This window comes from Lethenteron reissneri, unplaced genomic scaffold (assembly GCF_015708825.2).
Source record: "Lethenteron reissneri isolate LAM-NWPU_2019-01 unplaced genomic scaffold, ASM1570882v1 scaffold_1600, whole genome shotgun sequence".
NCBI classification, from domain to species: Eukaryota; Metazoa; Chordata; class Hyperoartia; order Petromyzontiformes; family Petromyzontidae; genus Lethenteron; species Lethenteron reissneri.
Genome location: NW_026891334.1, coordinates 1 through 25,719, shown reverse-complemented (window position 1 = coordinate 25,719; position 25,719 = coordinate 1). Strand labels below are relative to the sequence as shown.

Below are 25,719 nucleotides of genomic sequence, written 5' to 3'. Positions count from 1 at the left end.
ATTTATTATCCGCTACCTGGAACTAGATGTTAAATCAGTGAGTCGACGAGGCTGGCCTACGCTGATACCTCTATACCTATTCCCGATTTATCTGCTATGATTCTAATTCCCCTTCTTACTCACTGTTAAGTGTCCACGGCGGTCCGCTGATCCCGGTGCTCACCGCGCGCCTCGGTGCGTCGCACGGACGTCCGGGTCGCTGGCTGGAGCTGCGTCTGGTCGCCTGGCGCTGGAGTAAAGGCGATTTCCCCTCTGCGCTCCTCTATTTATCCTCCCTACCTCCAAAGGGGATGCTGCGCTAAACAATGGGCTCGTGCACCCCAAGCCCGCGCACGGCAGTCCCCAGGCGCTGTTGATATGCTAATCAGTGTGCTGCGTGCAAGGCGTAAATCCTAATTAATCCCTTACCCTCCCTAACAATGGGGCCTGCGCGCTCACGCGCGCAATTATCCCAACCCTCCATGACTATGCGCAACAGCCCCTGTGAGCCCGCTATTCATGCTGTCCCGTGCCTCCCCTGCTTGCCCCGTCGACTCGTGGGGGTGTGTGTGGGGGAAATGCGCCTCAACCGCGGTGGCCGAATGCCCCACGCCGCGACCACACCATATTAAGGCCGGCCGCAGCGCCGCGGTGCCACGTAGCACGGGGAGGTCATCCAATTCCCTGATCGCCGGAAACCGTGAGAATTAATCCCGATAAGGGTCTCTCGGATAAAAACCGGTCGATCAGGTGACCTTCCCTTCCAGCTCTATGGGGGGGGGGGGGAATGCGTGCGGGTGTGTGCTTATGTGGGGCGGGTGATGGGGGCAGTGCGGTGGGGGAAGCCGGGCGGCTCCCTGGTTCGGCAGAGCGGCCCCGTCGTTGTGGCACCACAGAAGTACTGAAGGCGATCCGGAGTCTGAGACCAGGAAAGGCACCGGGCAGAGATGATCTCCCAAGCGAAATGCTGAGGGAGGGTGGCGTTTGTGCACAGACTGCCCTATATGACATCATAACAACAGTCTGGACCACTGGACGGGTTCTGCAAGATTGGAAGGATGCCCTGGTGGTCCCCCTCTTTAAGAAGGGGGACCGCACAGACTGTAACAACTACAGGGGCATCTCACTCCTCAGTGTGCCGGGAAAGGTCCTGGCAAGGGTTATTCAACATCGCCTTGCTAGGCACGCTGAGGAGAGGCTTGCAGAGCCCCAATGCGGTTTCAGGAAAGGGCGGTCCTGCACAGATGGCATTTTTTCTGTCCGTCTGCTACAGCAAAGGTGTAGGGAATTCCAAAAAGACCTACATCTCTGCTTTATTGACCTGGTCAAGGCCTATGATACCATCAGTAGGACTGGGCTCTGGGTTGTTCTTCGTGCTTTCGGAGTCCCTGACCCTCTGCTCACGATCATTAAGGACCTTCATGATGGTGAGCGGGCCCGGGTAAAACTACGTGGCCGGGAGTCGGAGCCTTTCCCTGTACACCTTGGGGTGCGACAGGGATGTCCTCTGGCTCCCACATTATTTAACATCTATTTTGACCGCGTAGTTCGTGAAGCCTTCAATAGCTGTACCGGGGGAATTTCCATTTGGTACAGATATAATGGGAGGCTGATCGATGCCCGGGTGCGATCAAGGGATGGCTCCCTATTGGTCAACCACGTTATGTATGCCGATGATTTGGTAATAGCTGCTCATTCAGAAGAGGAGTTGGAGACGCTGCTGCTGAGACTGGAGCGTGCCACTAAGAGGTGGGGCCTTACCATCAGCCCCACCAAAACTAAGCACCTGCCTGGGTATTTTGTACCATCGGACACTCCACCCCCACAACTCCCAATTGGTGATGGGGCAGTTGTGGAGAGAGTGGAGAGTTTCCCATACCTGGGCAGTGTGCTTATGACCGGCTCCAGTTTATCAGCAGAGGTCTCACTCCGAATCAGTCGAGCGGCAATATCTTTTCATCGGTTGCGTAACGCTGTGTGGAAGCTACCTGGTCTGTCGCTCCGCACGAAGCTTCAGGTCTTCTCGGCCACAGTCATTCCCTCCCTTCTCTACGCTTGCGAAAGTTGGACCCCCCTAATGGAGCATCTTCGCCGGTTGGAAACATTTAGGCTGGCCTGCCTACGATCCATCCTGGGTTTAACCAGGCTGGATTGTGTGAGGAACTCACAAATCCTTGAAAGATCTGGGCAAAGTCCCATCGGTGAGCTCCTCCGGCAGGCAAGGCTGCGTTGGCTGGGTCATGTAGCCCGCATGCCCAGCCACATGCCTAAACAGCTTTTGTTCGGCCGGATCGAGGGGTCTAAACGGGCACGGCACGGGCTAGAGAAGAGATGGAGTGATGTGGTACAGGAGGACGTGGAGCTGAGTGGACTTGCCGATGACTGGTACCAGCAGTGTCAAGATCGGCCTCTGTGGAGGAGGCTCGTGAAGGACTCTACTGGGCAGTTGGAGGCAGTCGCCCTCCAACAACAACGGAGGGCGGAGGAGCGACGCTCACAACAACGAGCGGAGCGCCGGGTGGCTAAAGCACAGCAAGTTGGCACAGTAGGGGGCACAGGTGGTGCATCAGCCAGTCATCTCAGTCATCTTGGTCAGTCGACCCGTGGCACCTGGGTCTGCCCCGTGACCTCCTGCCAGCGGGCATTCGACACTTCACGTGGCCTCAAGGCGCACATGGCCTGGCACAAGCGTCGTGGTGAAGTCACCGCCACTTAGTGGCGAATGGCGATTGTTGTTGTCCGGCAAAACAACCCCCTACCTCGTTCGTGCCGGACAGCAACGCTGTGATGGGCAGTGCCGTGGGGGGAGGGCCAACTTAAATTCGCCATTCCCCTCATGGCGTTTGTAAACACCGCAGCGGCCAAATGGGGGCTCTGGTCAGGTGTGAGGGCTGGTAATCTCTCCACCTTCAATTCATGACCACAAAGCGACCTGCAAAATATCTAATTCAGCTTGTCCCGGAGGAGCCGTGGGGACAGGCACTTATGACGTCTACTGGCCAAACCCCATTTGGCGGAGCCAGGAGACTGAATCCTTACCCTCGGGGCTCCTCCAGAAACAATAAAAACCACTGCGGGTGGCCACGTGGAATGTTCGAACGCTCACTGCGGAGGAGAGTATGCCACCCCTCTGTCGGGAGCTGGACCAGTACCGCCTGGATCTCTGTGGTATTCAGGAGGTCCGGTGGACCGGCTCAGGCTCCTGCCACCATGAGGGGTGGACAGTCCTCTTCTCGGGGCATGAGACTGCCAAACAACAGGGTCTGGCTCTTCTGAACAAAACAAGGGTTGCGGGAGCGTGGTGGTGAGGTGTGGGAAGCTGTAAGCCCCAGGCTACTGTGGGCTCGCCTTCCCATCAACCAGAGGCGAGGAGTGGTGGTCGTGGTTACTTATGCCCCCACTGAAGACGAACATCCGTGGGGATGCAGGCAAGGCCGATGAGTCAGATGCCTTCTATGACCTGTCACAGGTGTTAGCTAAAGTGGCCCCTCGGGATAGAGTCATCTTGTTGGGCAACTTCAATGCCCGAGTTGGTCATGATACTGGCACTTGGCCTGCAGTGATTGCACCATAAACTCAACACTGCCCATACACTCAACACTGCACTATAGACTCAACACTGCCCATAGACTCAACACTGACCATAGACTCAACACTGCCCATAGACTCAACACTGCACCATAGACTCAACACTGCCATAGACTCAACACTGCCCATAGACTCAACACTGCCCATAGACTCAACACTGCCCATAGACTCAGCACTGCCCATAGACTCAACACTGCCCATAGACTCAACACTGCCCATAGACTCAACACTGCCCATAGACTCAACACTGCACCATAGACTCAACACTGTCCATAGACTCAACACGTGCCCATAGACTCAACACTGTTACCCATAGACTCAACACTGCTACCCATAGACTCAACACTGCACCATAGACTCAACACTGTTACCCATAGACTCTACACTGCCCATAGACTCAGCACTGCACCATAGACTCAACACTGCCATAGACTCAACACGTGCCCATAGACTCAACACTGCACCATAGACTCACACTGCCCATAGACTCAACACGTGCCCACAGACTCAACACTGCCCATAGACTCAACACGTGCCCCAGACTCAGCACTGCACCATAGACTCAACACTACCCATAGCGCACATTAGACTCAACACACTGCCCATAGACTCAAACACGTGCCCACAGACCAGCACTGCACCATAGCTCAACACTGCACCATAGACTCAACACTGCCCCCCCTGCACCCCCCGCACCCCCCTGTACCCCTCCTCCTCACCCAGCAGTAGATAGAGTCTACCCTACCGATGTTGACTCTAGACGTGGTATTGCGCAACGCATTCCATGATTGTGAAACTTAAATCCGCACAGCTCAGCGGGAACCATCGACTATTCGCCAGAGTCGAGCCAGCCCTTGCAAGGGGCGTGTTGAGTCACAGGGCTGAGTCTACACGGAGCCCTGGACACAGACGCTGCTGCAGTCAAGCTGCTGGGGTGCTGGCTGGGTTCTTGCTGGGCACGCTGCTCCACCATTGCTGTGGTGCTGGGACTGAACACCTCACCAGGCAAGCCTCTCATCACACCACCTCCACCTCATCCTCCTGCTGTGTGGGTGATGAGCGAGCGAGTGGGGGGTGAGTGTGTGCGTGTAGGCCTCGGCAAGGTGGAGGTTAAAGGGAAAAGCAGCGATTCTAGATTTGAAGTTTTCGTGACTGCAAGGGTTCATACTCTTAGCGGGTTGTTTTTCGGTAAAATCGCGTCGGTAAAAAAAATAAAAAAACATTATAATAAAATAAAAAATACATCGACTTATTTCACAGTATTATTATTTCTTTTCTTATTTAACCTACGTGACTTTACCGAAAAAAACTTAAGAGTAGAAAAAACAATGAGCCTACTTTTACCCTTACACCCATACTAATAATCCGATTACAGGGTAATTACTGGGGTACTACTACACGTGCACAAGGTGTATAGCGTACATGCTGTAGGTAGAGCGCTTTGTTCATATAGATACTCTCGATGATTCCAATTTTACACGTTGTTGTTGTTGTCGGTGTTGTATCCTCAAATCTTGAAAGTCATTTTAACCCACTTCCCAATGTGGCATCGACTGCAAACTTGGTATACTTACTCTACTGATGACAACACGATATTCTATCATTAAAACTAAAAAATATATATTTTAAAACATTCTTTTGGAAATGTTATGTTTCGGCTTGGGTCGAATTGTCCACGCTCAACTAACGTTGGCTGTAATTGGCCACGGTGAATGCATTTATGATACGTAGCTTGAGGCGATTTTATTTACTACTACACACTAATATACACTACACTATACACTACACGCTAAACTATACACTACACTATTACTATACCTACACTATACCTACACTATACGCTACACTATACACTACACACTAATATACACTACACTATACAGTATACACTACACTATGATACGTAGCTTGAGCGATTTTATTTACTACTACACACTAATATACCTACACTACACACTACACTATTACTATACACTACACTATTACTATACACTACGCGATACACTACACTACACACTACACTAAACTCTACACTACACTATTACTATACACTACGCTATACACTACACTATACACACTATACACTACACTATACAGTATACACTACACTATGATACGTAGCTTTAGCGATTTCATTTCAATGTTACCACGATACGATACGTTCAATGCATGCTAAAAGTTTATTTTTCTAGCAGATAGGATTGTTTCCTGAACAAACTTCATATTAATTTGCAGTTCATATAGGTAGGTTAGAATTTACCTTGTTTTTTTTTACTTTAAATGTTACTGTGCAATACAGTCTGTAATTAATAAACACACACAGGATATAGTCTATACAGTACGCTACTGTAACTTGCTCTGTTTTGCTAGATTACCACCACCCTGTAGACTCCTGGCTAGGCTAGAGGCCATCTTCGACTTACGATATTTCGACTTACGATGATAGGGTCGTTGTAACATATCTCCATCGTAAGTAGAGGACTGCCTGTATAGAAATAGAAGTGACATTCAGATCGACATCACATGCCACCCTCCATCTGCACTGCTCCTTCTGCTGCTGCTGAGTTCAACAACTCGGCAGAATCAGTGTCACCGCCACGCAAAGTAGAGGAAAGGTAAAACCATCATTTACATGTATTTATAAATACTTATTCAACTTAACTAATTCGTTATCTATATACAGATAACATGAAAACACGATATTGTTTATCGATATACAGATACAGCTAAACTACGTGTTATCCATATACAGATACAACTAAACTAGATTTAATCGGTATAACAGATAATTGATATACTCTTAGGTTTTTTTCGGTAAAACTACGTAGGTAAGAAAAGTTATAAAATTATAATAAACGAAAAATAACTCAATTGTGATGTAATTTAGTTATTTTTCATTTATTATAATATTTTTCTTATTTTTTTCCTACGTGACTTTACCGAAAAAACCTAAGAGTATGAAACCTTGCAGTTACGAAAGCTTCAAATCTCAAAGAAAATTTACGTATTGTAAAATCCTTTATATTAAGTTCACTTGCTTGCTTGCGCGCTTACGACCGTGCAAATCTTTCGGTCGTTTTTTAACCCACTTCCCGTGATCCAATCGAGCTGACATTTTGCACACAGACTCGTTGTGCGTGACAATTTATTTTCGTGAAAAAAATTCCTAAATTTCCACTTTTTAGGAAAAAAAACAATTATCAACATGAATAAAACAGAGGGGACGAAAGGGGAAAAACATATATTTTTTAATTGTGAGTTTATTTAAGAAGTCTGTACATAAGCCAGGTTTTCATCATGCTACATGTAGCCCCAGTGGCCTAATGGATAAGGCACTGGCCTCCTAAGCCAGGGATTGTGGGTTCGAGTCCCACCTGGGGTTGCTGAGAAAAAGCTGTTCATTTTGTAAAATCAAAAAGTCAAGTTAACGAATCTGATAATGAAAAGCCAAAACGGCGCTGTGCCTATAGAAGAGAGTTTTAAAACAATGTTCAGTTATACTCTTTGGTTCTTTCGGTAAAGTTACGTCGGTATAGTGCCCATCATCAGGTGATGATGGATGCTTGTGTTGATGATAGACGCTTGTGTTGAGCCCGAAACGTCGTGATTTATTTTATTTTACACCTACGTGAATTTACCGAAAGAACCAAAGAGTATGGATTCCTGAAGTCACGAAAGCTTCTAATCAAGAGAGCTTTAAACATTCTAGATTTGAAGCTTTCGTGACTGCAAGGATTCATATTCTTAGGTTTTTTTCGGTAAATTCACGTAGGTAAAACATTAAAATTTATAAAAGTAAAATTTTACACTTTTTTACTTTCATTAATTTTAATCTTTTACCTACGTGACTTTACCGAAAAAACCTAAGAATAAGAGTTTAAACAGTGTACTTTGGTGACAATTATCAACATTGATAAGCAGAGAATAAAAGGAGAAAATACCTATCCATTTCTATTATTATTAAATCCTTTATATTAAGTTCACTTGCTTGCGCGCTTACGACCGTGCAAATCTTTCGGTCGTTTTTTAACCCACTTCCCGTGATCCAATCGAGCTGACATTTTGCACACAGACTCGTTGTGCGTGACGATTAATTTTCGTCAAACATTTTTTCCAAAATTTTCCACTTTTAGGGAAAAAAAATTTCACTAACACAATCATATATTTTTCCTAAATACAGAAAATTATTCAAGAAAACAACAAAAATGTACAATATAAACAATCATACAAAAACTGAAAACCTTATAATCCTTATATACGACTTCCCTTATATTTAATTAAAATACCAATGTGATAAAAATGAAACTCTTACTCAAGAAAAACAGAAATGAATAATAAAATAAAACCGATGCCACGCATATAAAGGATTTATAGTGAAAAACTTTGTTTTTTTTACGGGTTAATTTTTTACAAGTGATTTGTCCACCTTTCCTTCACTTATCGTGCTTTTGTACTGAATGTTCTCATGTCCTGACCCCGTGACCTTCCTCGGCGTTTGTGTAAAAGAACTTTATAGCGCATCGGAATGAAGACCTTCATCTGTATTTCTAAAACACCTCAATGCTTCTAGATTTGAAGCATTCGTGACTGCAAGGATTCATACTCTTAGGTTTTTTCGGTAAAGTCAGGGAAAAATAAAAAATAAATATTAAATAATAAAATGATGGGAAAAATTATAGAAATTAAATAATATAAAATAATATTATAATAATTTTATTTCTATAATTTCTATCATTCTATAATTTATTTATTACTATTTATTTTCCCCTACGTGACTGAAATTCGCTGCCTGGATGGCTTTTAGTAGACAAACAACACGTCACAGATGTTCCATTGTAAGACCCCCAAATCTCCCTCCCATCCTTCCCCCCTCCTGCCGCCCCTCCCTCTCCTCCTCCCTCCCCCCTCCCTCTTGCTCCTCCCCCCTCCCTCCCACCCCTCCCTCCCTCCTCCCCTCCCTCCCCCTCCCTCCCACCACTCTCTCACCTCCCTCCCACCCCTTTCTCCCTCTATCCCTCGTCCCCTCCCCCCCTCCCTCCCACCCCTCTCTCACCTCCCTCCCTCCCACCTCTCTCTCCCTCCCCTCCCTCCCTCCTCCCCTTCCTCCCTCCCTCCCCCCTCCCTCCCACCCCTCTCTCACCTCCCTCCCACCCCTCCTTCCCTTCCACCCCTCCCACCCCCCCTCCCACCCCTCTCTCACCTCCCTCCCACCCCTCCCTTCCTCCCTCCCCTCTCCCTCCCCTCCCTCTTCTCCTCCCCTCCTAGCCAAGTGAAGGAAGCCCCCCCCCCCACCCCGATGGCGTCTTCTTTCTCCACCACCACCGCCGCCCCCCACCTCGTGGTGGCGTCTCTGCTGCTGCTGCTGCAGCTCGGCGCTCTTTGTGAGCAGCCCCTCGTGCTGCCCCTTGACCGTGAGTAGCAAAACACCCCCCCCCCTCCCGTTAAGCAGCTGATACCCCCCCCCCCCTACAGCACCTAAGGTCCATCTTCTTGATTCTTTCGGTAAAGTCACGTAGAAGGGAAATAATAAAATAATGAAAAATAAAACATAGTAAAATAATTCTCACGACGTTTCGGCCACAACGCAAGCAGAAGACCAGGTCTGTCGGGGAGACAGCGTCAGATGCTGTCTCCCCGACAGACCTGGTCTTCACCTGAGGACGGCTGCTTGCGTTTAACCAATAAGATGAATCCCTGCAGTCACGAAAGCTTTAAATCGAAACACCTAAGGTCTTCGCTCATTTACCAGCTTCACATTCCCTATTGCCGTACAAACACTGGAGGAAGGGCCTTTGCTATTGATGCCCCCAGGGTCTGGAATGCTGTCGCCAATAAACTGCAATTTGAATCTCTACCTATGAGATCTTCACCCAAAACTGCTCTAGAGGAGTTGTACACCCCCAGCTGCCACTGCAATTTAGTGGCCTAAAATAAAATGTTTCGCTCCGGATGATCGCTGCAAAGTATGATCTGTGTTTTGATTTAGTGTGCTGATCTTAAAGGTGCATTGAAAAATGTTGACACTCCGACTGATGCTCCTCCTGCTGTTGTGGAGTGACCCATGCAGCAGCAGCTGTGGCTGCAGGGTCTGGTGGTACATGTTGATTACGTCGTTTATTGTGAAAACTCTGTCACAGTTCCTATGACCTGCACTGTTGCATTGCTTGTTTGGCTTTATTTTGGTGATTTTCGAAAAGTTCTTTGGTTTGGCCATGTTTGTTTGTTGTAGTACAGAGTTAGACTGATGGCCTTAATCTAAGTTGTCTTGCGGTTGTTGTTGTTGTTGTTTGACTTGCATCCCACTGGGATGTTTGCACACAGCGTTGGTGTACGGTGATTTTTCTGCAATATTTTGCTGTCTCTTCTTGGATTTGCTTTTAGCACTCAGTCACATATTCACTTTAAGATGTTTTTTGTTCGTGTTTTTGTTTTTTGTTTGTTGCGGTTGCACCCGATTCAAGAGCCGAATGTCTCACAGGGCTCTACACCCACTACATGAACTTGAAACTTGAAACTACACCCATCACTCATCCACCCAAGTCCATCAACTCAACTTTGTTGTTGACCCGTTGGTCTCTCGCAGTCACCCAGCCCCGTCCATCACGTGGCAATCGCGCGAGGACTACGCCGTCGACCCACGTGACAACATGGTGCTGCAGTGCGAAGCACGCGGCAACCCAGCGCCCACGTACGCTGCACACTCCTCCATCCATCCCTCACTACATCTCCCCTCACTCCCGACTTACCCCCCCTCCCCATCTCCCTACCCCCCTTCCTCCCTCCATCCCGAATTAACTCTCTCCCTCCCTCCTCCCTCCCTTCCTTCCCCTCCCTCCATCCCATCCCCACCTCCCCTCCCCCTCCCCTCCCCCCTCCTCCCTCCCCTCCCTCCATCCCATCCCCACCCACCTCCCTCCCCCACCCTCCCCCCTCCCTCCATCCCTCCCTTCTGACTTACCCCCATCCCCACCTCCCTCCCCCCTCCCCCTCCCTTCCCTCTCCTCCATCCCATCCCTCCCCCTCCCCTCCCTCCCCCCTCCCCTCCCTACCCCCCCTCCCCCTCCCCTCCCTCCCCCCCCCCCACTCCCCCCCCTCCCCCTCCCTCCCTCTCCCTCCCCTCCCCCCCCCCCCACTCCCCCCCCTCCCCCCTCCGCGCCTGTGCTGCAGCTTCTGGTGGAGCAAGGACGGGGGCAGCTTTGACCCCGACAGTGACCCCCACGTGCGGCGCCGTGGGGATGGCTCGGGGACCTTCACCGTCGACTTGGCGGCGGTGGCGGCGGCGGCGGCGGAGTCCGGTGGTGACGGTGGCGGTGACGGTGACGGTCACGTCACCGCGGCGGTGCAGCGCTACCAGGGGGTCTACCGCTGCTGGGCGGGGAACCGGGCGGGCACGGCGCTCAGCAACAACATCACCGTGAGGCTGGCGCGTGAGTGGGGGGGGGGGGGCACGCTCGCACCGTCAACTACTCACTCACTCACACACACACAGGGTGTGCTAACCGCTGCACCACCACTCCCCACTCACACACACACACAGGGCGCTAACCGCTGCACCACCACTCCCCACACACAAAGTGCTGAACCCGTCCTGGGCCCTCCCCTAGGTCGACTCAGCCTCAAACGCGTACCTAATGCGCCATGTAAACACGTCACCATCGGGGAGACAAAGGCGGCCCGGTGCTGACCACCAACTCGCTGGCAGCACTTGCCCCGACGCCCTGCGAAGGCTACACAGGGAGACTTTGTCTGTACCCTGCAGGTGCCCCGCGGTGGCCTCGTGAGCAGCTGGCGCCCGTCATGGCCGCCGTGGGCTCCCCGGCCGTGCTGCCCTGCCGCCCTCCTGCTGCCCACGGCTTCCCTCCTCCCACCGTCTTCTGGCTGGACAGCTGTGAGTACCACGCTGCCCTTGAGATGTTGACTACCTCGCCTGGTAGACAGGAGGGCGTGGGTTCGATCCCGACCCTGACGACGCCTGCTGCTGCTGTATATTTGGAGTTTGCGTGTCTCTCTCATCATCATCACGCTGGCTATGAGATGTTGACTACCTCACCTGGCACGCAGGAGGTCTGTGTCTCTCTCTTTCATCATCATCATGGTGGCTATGAGATGTTGACTACCTCGCCTGCTAGACAGGAGGGCGTGGGTTCGATCCCGACCCTGACGACGCCTGCTGCTGCTGTATATTTGTAGTTTGCGTGTCTCTCTCATCATCACGTTGGCTATGAGATGTTGACTACGTCGCCTGGCACGCAGGAGGTCTGTGTCTCTCTCTTTCATCATCATCACGGTGGCTATGAGATGTTGACTACCTCGCCTGGTACGCAGGAGGTCTGTGTCTCTCTCTTTCATCATCATCATGGTGGCTATGAGATGTTGACTACCTCGCCTGGTACGCAGGAGGTCTGTGTCTCTCTCTCTCATCATCACCACGCTGGCTATGAGATGTTGACTACCTCGCCTGGTACGCAGGAGGTCTGTGTCTCTCTCTTTCATCATCATCACGGTGGCTATGAGATGTTGACTACCTCGCCTGGTACGCAGGAGGTCTGTGTCTCTCTCTTTCATCATCATCATGGTGGCTATGAGATGTTGACTACCTCGCCTGGTACGCAGGAGGTCTGTGTCTCTCTCTCTCATCATCACCACGCTGGCTATGAGATGTTGACTACCTCGCCTGGTACGCAGGAGGTCTGTGTCTCTCTCTTTCATCATCATCACGTTGGCTATGAGATGTTGACTACCTCGCCTGGTACGCAGGAGGTCTGTGTCTCTCTCATCATCACCACGCTGGCTATGAGATGTTGACTACCTCGCCTGGTACGCAGGAGGTCTGTGTCTCTCTCTTTCATCATCATCATGGTGGCTATGAGATGTTGACTACCTCGCCTGGTAGACAGGAGGTCTGTCTCATCATCACCACGCTGGCTATGAGATGTTGACTACCTCGCCTGGTACGCAGGAGGTCTGTGTCTCTCTCTTTCATCATCATCATGGTGGCTATGAGATGTTGACTACCTCGCCTGGCACGCAGGAGGTCTGTGTCTCTCTCTTTCATCATCATCACGGTGGCTATGAGATGTTGACTACCTCGCCTGGTGTGCAGGAGGTCTGTGTCTCTCTCTCTCATCATCACCACGCTGGCTATGAGATGTTGACTACCTCGCCTGGTACGCAGGAGGTCTGTGTCTCTCTCTTTCATCATCATCACGGTGGCTATGAGATGTTGACTACCTCGCCTGGTAGACAGGAGGTCTGTGTCTCTCTCTCTCATCATCACCACGCTGGCTATGAGATGTTGACTACCTCGCCTGGTACGCAGGAGGTCTGTGTCTCTCTCTTTCATCATCATCATGGTGACTATGAGATGTTGACTACCTCGCCTGGCACGCAGGAGGTCTGTGTCTCTCTCTTTCATCATCATCACGGTGGCTATGAGATGTTGACTACCTCGCCTGGTGTGCAGGAGGTCTGTGTCTCTCTCTCATCATCACCACGCTGGCTATGAGATGTTGACTACCTCGCCTGGTACGCAGGAGGTCTGTGTCTCTCTCTTTCATCATCATCACGGTGGCTATGAGATGTTGACTACCTCGCCTGGCACGCAGGAGGTCTGTGTCTCTCTCTTTCATCATCATCACGGTGGCTATGAGATGTTGACTACATCGCCTGGTATACAGGAGGTCTGTGTCTCTCTCATCATCACGGTGGCTATGAGATGTTGACTACCTCGCCTGGTAGACAGGAGGTCTGTGTCTCTCATCATCATCATCACGGTGGCTATGATATGTTGCCAGACGACCCCGCCGGGAGTAGCGGAGCGGTGAATCATCATCATGTCTCCACGGGTCGATGTGTTGATGATTCGGCTCTCTCGGGGTGTCTCTGGGTCTCCCTGAGTCTCTGTGCATCTCTGTGAGTCTGGATATCGGTGGGTATCTATGAGTCTGCTCTGTTCGCGTGGCTGCCGATGCCGATGCAAATGAACAAGCACAATGCCACATACTCTCAGGTTGTTTCGGTAAAGTCATGTAGGTCAAAAAAATAAGTGAAAAATAACTAAATTAAATCACGACGTTTCGGAGGCAACACAAGTCTCCGTCTTCAGGTGGGACCGTCACAGCCAAATTCACTGTATCAATCACAGCCAAATTCACTGTATCAATCACAGCCAAATTCACTGTATCAATCACATCCAAATTCACTGTATCAATCACATCCAAATTCACTGTATCAATCACATCCAAATTCACTGTATCAATCACAGCCAAATTCACTGTATCAATCACATCCAAATTCACTGTATCAAGTGGTAAATTTGGCTGTGACGGTCCCACGTGAAGACGGAGACTTGTGTTGCCTCCGAAACGTCGTGATTGAATTGAGTTATTTGTCACTTATTATTTTATTTTCATTATTATTTCTTACCTACGTGACTTTACCGGAAAAAAACCCCGAGAGTGTGAATCCTTGCCAGTCACGAAAGCTTCAAATCTAGAATCACTGCTGCAGAGTTGTTCATCTTCCATTTGCGTCTCGTCAAGAATCCGCGTCCGCCACTACCACGGTTTGCGCGACGGACTTCTAATAAAGATTCCCATCTCCTCAATCCCTCCCCCTGCCGCCCCCCCGACTGCCCACCGCCCTTAACCCCGGGGTGGTGCTGCTGCCGGTGCTGCCGCAGCCGTGAAGAAAGTTCCGCTGGATGCGCGAGTGACGCAGGGTCCAGAGGGTGACCTGCATTTCGCCAACGTGCTCCGCGGCGACGGGGGTGACTACGTGTGCCACGCGCGCTACCCGCACACGGGCACCATCCGCTACAAGCAGCCGCTACGGCTGGTCGTCACACGCAGTGAGTGGCGGCGGCGGCGTGGTGGCGGCAGCGGTGGCAAACGCCGGGAAGTTGCGTGTGTACATGTGTGTGTGCGTGTGTGAGTGTGTGTGTGTGCGTGCGTGTGTGGATGTGTGTGTGTGTGGACGTGTGTGTGTGTGGACGTGTGTGTGTGCGTGTGTGTGCGCGTGTACGTGTGTGTGGACGTGTGTGTGTGTACGTGTGTGCGTGTGTACGTGTGTATGTGTGTGTGCACGTGTGTGTGTACGTGTGTGTGTGTGTGTGTACGTGTGAGTGCGTGTGTACGTGTGTGCGTGTGTACGTGTGTGTATGTGTACATGTGAGTGTGTGTGGACGTGTGAGTGTGTGTACGTGTGTACGTGTGTGTGTGTACGTGTGTGTGCGTGTGTGTGTGCGTGTGTACGTGTGTGTGTGTGTGCGTGTGGACGTGTGTGTGTGTGTGTACGTGTGAGCGTGTGTGTGCGTGTGTACGTGTGTGTGTGCGTGTGTACGTGTGTGTGTGCGTGTGTACGTGTGAGTGTGTGTACGTGTGAGCGTGTGTGTGTGTGAGTGTGTGTGTGTGGACGTATGGACGTGTGTGTGTGTACGTGTGAGTGTGTGTACGTGTGTGTGTGCGTGTGTGTGTACGTGTGAGCGTGTGTACGTGTGTGCGTGTAGGTGTGTACGTGTGTGTGTGTGTGGACGTGTGAGTGTTCAGATAATCGTCACCGGTGTTGCCCTACGGCGGGAATCAAACTCGGGTCATGGGCAGGTTTTGTAGCGCAGCGTGGCGCTAACCACTGTCCCACCGCTCCCCGCGCACCACACGTGGATGATGCACGCAGAGCGTCCGTCAAAGCGCCGGCCGGTGTTCGTGGAGCCTGCGGGGGAGACGAGTAGCAAGGTGGTGCTCACCGGGGAGACGCTGCTGCTGATGTGCATCACACAAGGGCTGTACGTACACACGCGCGCACACGCACACACACACGCGCACACACATGCACACACACACACACGCGCACACACACACATGTACACACACACGTGCACGCACACACACACACGTGCACGCACACACACCCACACGTGCACGCACACACACACATGTGCACGCACACACACACACGTGCACGCACACACACACACACGTGCACGCACACACACACACGTGCACGCACATACACACACGTGCACGCGCACGCACACACACACACGTGCACGCACACACACACACGTGCACGCACACACACACACACGTGCACGCACACACACACACGTGCACGCACACAACACACACGCACGCACACACACACACGTGCACGCACACACACACACACGTGCACGCACACACGCACACGTGCACGCACACACACACACGTGCACGCACACACACACACGTGCACACACACACACACGTGCACGCACACACACACGTGAACGCACACACACACACGTGCACGCACACACACACGTGCACGCACACACACACGTGCACACTTACGCACACACACACATGCACACACACACGTGCACACGCACACACACACGTGCACACGCACGCACACACACACACGTGCACACGTGCGCGTGCGTTCCCTGTGTGTGTGCGCGTAGCCCCACGCCTAAGGTGAGCTGGAGCAAGTGGGGTGGGGCGGCGTCGTCGGAGGAAGCCGCCCCCCTCGCCGCCCCCTCCGGCACGACGTTGGCACAACGCTGGCACGACACCGGTACGACGCTGGTCATCCACAACGCGGCGCTGTCCGACGGCGGCAGCTACCAGTGCCGCGCCGTCAACAGCGAGGGTGTGGCGCTGCACACCGTCACGGTCACCGTGGAAGGTGTGCACCTGTGTGTGTGTGTGTGTCTGTGTGTGTGTGTCTGTGTGCACCTGTGTGTGTGTGTGCCTGTGCCTGTGTGTGTGTCTGTGTGTGTGTGTGTGGGTCTGTGTGTGTGCCTGGCTCCTGCCACCATGAGGGGTGGACAGTCCTCCACTCGGGGCAGGAGACTGCCAAACAACAGGGAGTGGCTCTTCTTCTGAGCAAAATAATGAAGGGGGCGTGGGAGTGTGGCGGTGAGATGTGGGAAGCTGCGCCTGCCATTCTTCCACTCCGGTGGTGGGTGTACACCCAGGACCCCATTCCAACCTAAAGTGGCCTGGTCTCAGCTGATGAAAGTTGCAAGTGAGAATTTCATCATTGCTTGCGGCTGGGGTTGGCATCGTCCCCCACTCCTCCTGATGTCGAGGGTAAATGGGCGAGGTTTAGGACTGTGGATCATGCAGCTGCAATGGCTGCTTTGGGTACGCGGTCCAGACCTCCCCAGAAACACAGGTTAGTTGAGAAAAAGTGACAGGCCCACTCTCATCGGCTACAGCATCCCATGTCAGAGAATGAGGAGGTTGACCGCAGCCTTCGCTCGGAGGATCGGAGAGCCGTGAGGCGCTGCAAGGATGGGTGGTGGTCGCGGGTTGCTGAGGAGATGGAGTCTGCCTCAGTGGCCCGCGATCACAAATCACTATTTAACTCCATCAAAAAAGTAACCTGCAGCGCCACACCTATTACCATCATTAGGGGAAAAACGGTGATCCAATCTTCGACCCCCAGGAACAGGTTTGCAGATTGCTGAGCATTTCTGTGAGGTCCTGGGGGAGGGGAAATCCCTCAGCCAGGAAAACATCATGGCCCAAAGTGGTGATAACCCTGCTGAGGCTGCGGTGCCTCAAATATTGGAAGAGGTCACCCCCTGTGAGTGGCTGGCTGAGGTGCCATCTGTTGAGGAAGTACTGAAGGCGATCCAGAGTCTAAGACCAGGAAAGGCACCGGGCAGAGATGATCTCCCAAGCGAAATGCTGAGGGAGGGTGGCGTTTGTGCACAGACTGCCCTACATGACATCATAACAACAGTCTGGACCACTGAACGGGCTCCGCAAGATTGGAAGGATGCCCTGGTGGTCCCCCTCTTTAAGAAGGGGGACCGCACAGACTGTAACAACTACAGGGGCATCTCACTCCTCAGTGTGCCAGGAAAGGTCCTGGCAAGGATTATTCAACATCGCCTTGCTAGGCACGCTGAGAAGAGGCTTGCGGAGCCCCAATGCGGTTTCAGGAAAGGGCGGTCCTGCACAGATGCCATATTTTCTGTGCGTCTGCCACAGCAGAGGTGTAGGGAATTTCAACAAGACCTACATCTCTGCTTCCTCCTCCTCCTCCTGCCCCCCCTTCCCCCCCTCCTCTTCCCCCCCCCCTCCTCCTCCCCTCCTTCCCCCCCCCCGCCCTCTGCAGCCAAGCCGCACTGGGCGGCTGCGCTGCCAGCGAGCTGCAGCGTCGCCCCGGGGGGCAGCGCCGAGCTCACGTGCAGAGCCAGCGGAGTCCCCGCACCGACCATCCGCTGGCTCCTCAACGGCGTGCCCATCCACGGTGAGACGCGGGGGGGGGGAGCGAATGGGGGGGGGGGCGGTCAGCCTCGCTCGCTCGCGGTCGATCGCACGCTCACTCAACCGCTCGTCCACCCACTTGCACGTGCACACGCTCGTCCACTTGCTCACGCTCGCGGTCCATCGTCAAGCGATCACTCGGTCGACCGATCGCGGCAAATCGCACGCTCGGTCAGCCAATCGCCCGCTCACCCACATGCTCACTCGTCCACAATGTGCACCCACTCACCCAGCCGGTCACACGCTCACCCAGCCGGTCACACGCTCACCCAGCCGGTCACACGCTCACCCAGCCGGTCACACGCTCACCCAGCCGGTCACACACTCACCCAGCCGGTCACACACTCACCCAGCCGGTCACACGCTCACCCAGCCAAATCACAGGACGTACCGAGTTGAGCCAGATCACGCCGCGTTGCGCTAAATGCATCCTACCAAACAATGGCAAATCGCGCTGAGACCATTCCACATCGTGGCACATCGTTACACATCGCGCCGAGACCACGCCGAGACCACGCCGAGACCGTGCCGAGACCGCGCCGAGACCGCGCCGAGACCGCGCCAAACCGTGCCGGGTGTCGTGCCGCCGTGCGACGGAGCAGAAGCCCCCGAGGTGCCGGGCCGGTGGGTGGACGGCGACTCCCTGACGCTGACCCGGCTGCGGGAGGAAGACACCGGCGTGTACCAGTGCCAGGCCTCCAACCGCCACGGCACCATCCTGGCCAACGCCTACGTCAACGTGCTGGGTGAGCAGGGGGTGCGGGGGAAGGACGACTGAGTCGCTGTGTGAGTCTGTGGGTCTCTGTGTGAGTTTATAGGTTGCTGTGTGAGTCTGTGGGTCGCTGTGTGAGTTTATAGGTTGCTGTGTGAGTTTGTGGGTCTGTGTCAGTCTGTGGGTCTGTGTCAGTCTGTGGGTCTCTGTGTGAGTCTATGAGTTTCTGTGTAAGTCTATGAGACTCTGTGAGATTGTGTGGTCTATCGGTCTGTGTGATTCTGTGGGTCTCTGTGTGAGTCTATGAGTCACTGTGTGAGTCTATGGGTCTCTGTGTCAGTCTGTGGGTCTCTGTGTGAGTCTATGAGTCACTGTGTGAGTCTATGGGTCTCTGTGTGAGTCTGTGGGTCTCTGTGTGAGTCTGTGGGTTTCTGTGTGAGTCTATGGGTCTCTGTGTGAGTCTATGAGTCGCTGTGTGAGTCTGTGGGTCTCTGTGTGAGTCCACTTCCTGTATTTTGTGGAGGGATGACCGCTCAGTGTCTCCCACCGCTCTCCCTCCGCTCCTTCCACTTGCTGATTCGCTCTCCTCATTCTCCAATCTCCTCTCTCTCTCTCGCTTCCCTCCTGAACTTTCCCTCGTCAACTCCTGCTACCACCACCCCCTCCTCCTTCACCTGGTGGCATCTCTGCTGTGGTCCCACAACATTCCTCTAACCCAGCAACCCTCCCTCCCTCCCCTGCCTCCCCCTGCTCCCTTCTAAGTTGTCTTGTGGTTGTTGTTGTTGTTGTTGTTTGACTTGCATCCCACTGGGATGTTTGCACACAGCGTTGGTGTACGGTGATTTTCTCTGCAATATGTTGCTGTCTTTTCTTGGATTTTCTGTTTGCACTCAGTCACATAGTCACTTTAAGATGTTTTCTTGTTCATGTTTTTGTTTTGTGTTTGTTGCGGTTGCACCAGATTCAAGAGCCGAATGGCTCACAGGGCTCCACACCTACTACATGAACTTGAACTTCTCTGCCTGCCCCCCCCCCCCTGCCTCTCCCTCAGCCGTGGCCCCACGGATGCTGTCGCCGCCGGACAGGCTGTACACGGCCACAGAGGGACAGGCCGCGCACTTGGACTGTGCCGTGTTTGGGTTGCCGCGTCCCAACATCCTGTGGTGAGAGCGACGCTGGCCCGGCTACTTTACTCTCTCCGTGAACTAAGCACTCTTTGTTGTTGCTGTTGTCGTTGTTGTTGTTGTTTGAATGGGGTCCTGGTTGGAGGGGGAAGAGCGCCTAGCTTAAATATACGCTGCCAAGCCTGGCGGTGTTTCATTCAGATGCTGTCTCCCCGACAGACCTGTTCTTCACCTGAGGATGGCTGCTTGCGTTGTGGCCAAAACGTCGTGAGAATTCGATTTTATTGTGTTTTATTTTTATCATTTTATTATTTCCCTTCTACGTGACTTTACCGAAAGAACCAAGAAGAAAAAATTAACCCGTGAAAACAAAGTTTTTCACTATAAATCCTTTATATGTGGGGCATCGGTTTTATTTTATTATTCATTTCTGTTTTTCTTGAGTAAGAGTTTCATTTTTATCACATTGGTATTTTAAATTAAATATAAGGAAAGTCATATATAAGGATTATAAGGTTTTCAGTTTTTGTATGATTGTTTATATTGTACATTTTTGTTATTTTCTTGAATAATTTTCTGTGTTTAGGAAAAATATACGATTGTGTTAGTGAAATAGTTTTTTCCTAAAAAGTGGAAAATTTTGGAGAAAAAATTTTCACGAAAATACATTGTCACGCACAACGAGTCTGTGTGCAAAATGTCAGCTCGATTGGATCACGGGAAGTGGGTTAAAAAACGACCGAAAGTTTTGCACGGTCGTAAGCGCGCAAGCAAGTGAACTTAATATAAAGGATTTAAAAATAGTTTCGCCGCTTACTAGTCGTCAAGGCTCCCCCCCCCTCTTTGCTTGCGCCGCGCACCGCCAGGTTCAAGGGCGACTACGCCGGACCCCTGGCGGGCGAGCGCCACCAAACCTTGGCCAACGGCACGCTGCTCATCTGGAGCGTGTCGCCTGGCGACTCGGGCACGTACACGTGCTTTGCGGTCAACAAGCTGCACCACGAGCAACTGCGGGCGCGCCTCTACGTACAAGGTCGGCAAGAGCATCGCCGGCCGGCCGGCTGCCCTCTCCGCTCCAGCACGCTCGTGCCCCCCCCCCCCCCTTCTCTCACGCATCCCCCCCTAGTGGAGCTTCTTTGCCGCCTAGAAACACTCCGACTGGTTTGCCCATCGCTCGCTGCTCTCTCCCCCCCCTCCCCCCCCCCCGTTGGTAACTGCCCCCTCCCTACAGTCGCCAGCGGCAGCAGCAGCAGCAGCAGCAGCTCGGAGCCGGGAGCCGTGCCACTGGACGGCACAGGTCTCTGGGGCTCCACCACCACCACCACCGCCACCACTGCCACCACCACTACCACTGCCACCACCACTACCACTGCCACCACCACCACCACCACTGCCACCACCACCACTGCCACTACCACCGCTGCCACCACCACTGTCGCCACCACCACCGTCGCCACCACCACCGCCGTCACCACCACCATAACAGTCGCCACAAGCGCCACCACAACCACTCGGCACCACTACTACGGCGTGAGGACACCGTCAGCACGCACGCCACCAGCCAGCGGCGGAGGTGCCAACGCTGATGACGGTGAGTTCCTCTCCTCCCTCCCGCCACGATCGCAGTGACGCCAAAATGTTAACTACCTCGCCCGGTACACAGGAGTTTGCGGGTTCGATCCTGACCCTGGCGATGCCCGTACGTCTGTTGTTTGCGTGTCTCTCTCCCCGTGGTCGCGTCCATTTGCTGCGCAATTAGAAGTAACATTTGTGGGAAAAGTCCACGAACTTTTTCATTTTATGGGAACAGCTTCAACGCAGCCAGTTGGATCGCTGTGCACAAGATGGCGGCGATGGCTTGTCACGTCCCCGGGGGGGTCCGCGTATCAGCCAGATCGACGGCGGCCGCCGGTCACGGAAGACGCATCAATCCCACGGGGTCGGCAGTGACCTCGGTGCGGTGCCAGTGTTTTTATCGTCCACGAAGAGTCGTCGCTTGTGGCCGTGCGACTCTCGTGACCCCCCCCCCCCCCCCAGGCCGCTCCTCGTCAGAAGATGAGTCGCTCGACACGACGACTAAGAGCCCCTTCGTCAGCGCCGCGATCGCCGCGATCGCCGCGGTGGCCGCGATGGTGCCGCTGACCGTCGTGGTGTGCGCCGCGTGCCGGGCCAGGAGACGGAAGCAGACACACCACACAGAGACCCATAGACTCATCACACAGAGACCCATAGACTCACCACACAGAGACCCATAGACTCACACACAGAGACCCATAGACTCACCACACAGAGACCAATAGACTCATCACACAGACCCACAGACTCACACACAGAGACCCTTAGACTCACCACACAGAGACCCACAGACTCACTCACACAGAGACCCATAGACTCACTCACACAGAGACCCATAGACTCACTCACACAGAGACCCATAGACTCACTCACACAGAGACCCATAGACTCACTCACACAGAGACCCATAGACTCACTCACACAGAGACCCATAAACTCACTCACACAGAGACCCATAGACTCACTCACACAGAGACCCATAGACTCACTCACACAGAGACCCATAGACTCACTCACACAGAGACCCATAGACTCACTCACACAGAGACCCATAGACTCACTCACACACAGACCCATAGACTCACCACACAGAGACCCATAGACTCATCACACAGAGACCCATAGACTCACCACACAGAGACCCATAGACTCACACACAGAGACCCATAGACTCACCACACAGAGACCCATATACTCATCACACAGACCCACAGACTCACACACAGAGACCCTTAGACTCACCACACAGAGACCCACAGACTCACCACACAGAGACCCACAGACTCACCACACTGACCCACAGACTCATCACACAGAGACCCATAGACTCATCACACAGAGACCCACAGACTCACCACACAGAGAGACCCACAGACTCACCACACAGAGACCCACAGACTCACCACACAGAGACCCACAGACTCACCACACAGAGACCCACAGACTCACCACACTGACCCATACAGGTGTAATACGTGTCTCCGACACGCTAAGAACTCAAGTCGTTTATTAATAAATCTTTGGCACAGCTGGTTGTCTCTCTCTCTCTCACTACGGAGTGATGATCGCCGCCCCGCACCAGGGACTACTTTTAGGCCGAGTTGACCTTGGGAGGCCCACGACCGGTTCAGATAATAGTCAACTGTTTTTGGCCGTAAAATAAAAAATGAAAATAAAAAAATAATAGAAATAATATAAATAAAATAATAAATCACGACGTTTCGGGGGCAACACAAGCTGCCTTCGTCAGGTGTAAAAAGGCAGCAAAGTAACTGCACGTCGTGATTAATAATGTTATTTATTAATAATAATTTCATATATTTCTTATTATTTTTCTCTACAGTATTCTATGGGTTCTTTCGGCTAAGTCACGTCTAAAGATAAAATAAGAAATAAAATAATTTAGTATTTAATAAATTAAATAAATTTTTCATTTATCTTCAGACGTGACTTAACCGAAAGATAAAATAATGAAATAAATTTTTTTAAAATTATTATTTTACCTTTAGGCGTGACTTAACCGAAAGATTAAGTAATAAAATAAATATTTTATTAATTAAAACATTTATTTTATCTTTAGACGTGACTTAACCGAAAGATAAAATAATAAAATTAATAAATCATTATTTTATAAATTAAATAACATTATTTTATCTTTAGACGTGACTTGACCGAAAGAACCAAAGAATAATTCCTGCAGTCACGAAAGCTCCAAAATTAAGATTAGTCTATGGGTCTCTGTGACCCCCCCCCCGTGCGGATCGTGAATCGAGGTCAGAATCGACCGACGGCTTGCAATCGAAGTCGATTCTAACGTTATCGCATGGAGGAATCGATTGCTCTCGATCCATGGATCGATCCGACGCCATCACCGAGAACCAAATCGCAATGGAGGGAGACGCCATCAGCTCCCAGCGAGTCGCGAAGTTGCCACCACCACCTCCTCCACCACCTCCTCCACCTCCACCACCACCTCCACCACCTCCTCCACCTCAATTGCCTCGCGACATCAACGACCCTCCCACAGCAGCAGCGGCAGCGGAATCAGCAACAACGACGTCAATTCCCGCCACTGAGGCCTACACCGCCATGCAGCCTGCGGCCTCTGCCCAAGCCGCGTCGCATTCTGCGGGGGAGATTCAGGCGAGGGTCGGTGGCGGCGAGGAGGAGGAGGAGGAAGATGATGAAGCGATGGAGCTGCTGACCGTCATGACCGTCGATCTAATCACCGGCTACGTAGCTCACCTGACGCAACAGCCGGAGCAGCGGCGGCAGCTCCACAAGCAGCAGGAGCAGCAGCAGCCTGTGCATCAGCGACTGCTGCAGCAGCAGCAGCGGCAGCTTCAGGAGGTGCAGGAGCAGCTCCCGGAGTTGCAGCGACATCTCGAGCTGGCGCAGCAGCAGCAGCGGCAGCGGGCGGAGACGCTCTGGCAGCAGCAGCTCCAGCACATGCAGCAGGTGCAGCAGCAGCTCCAGCAGGTGCAGCGGCAACAGGAGCTTGTGCAGCAGGTGCAGGAGCAGCTCCAGAAGGTGCAGCGGCAACAGGAGCTTGTGCAACAGCTGCAGCAGCAACAGAAGCTTGTGCAGCAGCTGCAGCAGCAGGAGCTTGTGCAGCAGCAGGAGCCGCTGCAGCAGCAGGAGCTTGTGCAGCAGCAGCAGCTGCAGCAGCAGGAGCAGCTGCAGAAGCTGCTGCAGCTGCTACAGGAAGTGCAGGAGCAGCAGGAGCAGCAGCTGACGCATCGGTTCGAGCAGCTGCAGCTAATGCAACAGGAGCATCTGGAGCAGTCGCAGCAGTTCGAGGACCTTCAGGAGCTGCGGCGGCAAGTGCATCAACTCCAGCGGCAGGTGCGTGAGGCCGGGGCGCAGCTTGCAGAGCCTCCCAGCGGCTGGTGCGGCTTGCGTGCGGAGCGGCTGCAGGAGGCGTTCGACACCCGAGGGGACGTGTTGCTGGCGGAGTTCGAAGCCTCCATCCCGGACTTTGTGAGCGGCGCGGAGCGGCTGGGCGAAGCGAGTGGAGCCGCGCCGGCTGGTCATGACCATGGCCTGGAAGGTTTCAACGGAGCGCCCCTGAGCTGGGACGGCGTCCTGTCCGCGGTGGTTGTACTGCGCGCTGCTCGTCAAGAGTCTCGGGGCCTGCGGGCGGCTGGGAGACTCGGAGAAGACGCGGCCCCTGACGGACCTGGTGGCCGCTGTGCTGCTGGTCGAACGCAGAAGCTGGCTCATGGAGCACGGAGGCTGGGTGAGGGGTTACACACCAACACCGCCACCACCAACACCACCGCCACCACCACCACCAACACCACCACCAACACCACTACCGTCGCCAACACAACACCACCACCAACACCACTACCACCACCAACACCACTACCGTCGCCACCACCAACACCACTACCACCACCAACACCACCACCAACACCACTACCACCACACCGCCACCACCAACACCACCGCCACCACCACCACCAACACCACCACCAACACCACTACCGTCGCCAACACCAACACCACCACCACACCACTACCACCACCAACACCACTACCGTCGCCACCACCAACACCACCACCAACACCACTACCGTCGCCACCACCAACACCACCACCAACACCACTACCGTCGCCACCATCACACCACCGCCACCACCACACCACCACCAACACCACCAACACCACCCACTACCACACCAACACCACCACCAACACCACCACCAACACCACTACCGTCGCCACCACCACCACACCACTACCACCACCAACACCACCACCAACACCACTACCACCACCAACACCACTACCGTCGCCACCACCACCACACCACTACCACCACCAACACCACCACCAACACCACTACCACCACCAACACCACTACCGTCGCCACCACCAACACCACCACTAACACCACTACCGTCGCCACCACCAACACCACCACTAACACCAACACCACCACCGTCGCCACCGCCACCACTAACACCACTAGCCA

General features: G+C 53.0%; 2 protein-coding genes and 1 non-coding gene across 3 annotated transcripts; all 3 read left to right on the top strand.

Annotated features, from left to right (window-relative positions):
• Window positions 1-2,844: 2,844 nt before the first annotated feature.
• Window positions 2,845-22,834, top strand: LOC133362735 (neuronal cell adhesion molecule-like). Its single transcript, XM_061581663.1, has 14 exons — window positions 2,845-2,861; window positions 10,151-10,255; window positions 10,735-10,852; window positions 10,913-10,994; window positions 11,327-11,455; window positions 14,249-14,416; window positions 15,241-15,349; window positions 16,010-16,233; window positions 17,677-17,811; window positions 18,431-18,574; window positions 19,592-19,703; window positions 20,531-20,697; window positions 21,702-21,816; window positions 22,822-22,834. The coding sequence occupies exons 1-14, from the start codon at window positions 2,845-2,847 to the stop codon at window positions 22,832-22,834; spliced, it is 1,638 nt and encodes a 545-aa protein (XP_061437647.1).
• Window positions 6,877-6,949, top strand: TRNAR-CCU (transfer RNA arginine (anticodon CCU)). Its single transcript has one exon. It is a non-coding gene; the product is annotated as a tRNA-Arg (tRNA).
• A 754-nt stretch (window positions 22,835-23,588) lies between the features above and the next one.
• LOC133362736 (bromodomain-containing protein DDB_G0280777-like) lies at window positions 23,589-24,978 on the top strand (the record flags this gene model as incomplete). Its single annotated transcript, XM_061581664.1, has 3 exons — window positions 23,589-24,444; window positions 24,613-24,746; window positions 24,862-24,978. Coding segments are annotated over exons 1-3 (1,107 nt in total), but the record flags the coding sequence as incomplete, so codon positions are not given.
• Between the last annotated feature and the right edge of the window lie 741 nt (window positions 24,979-25,719).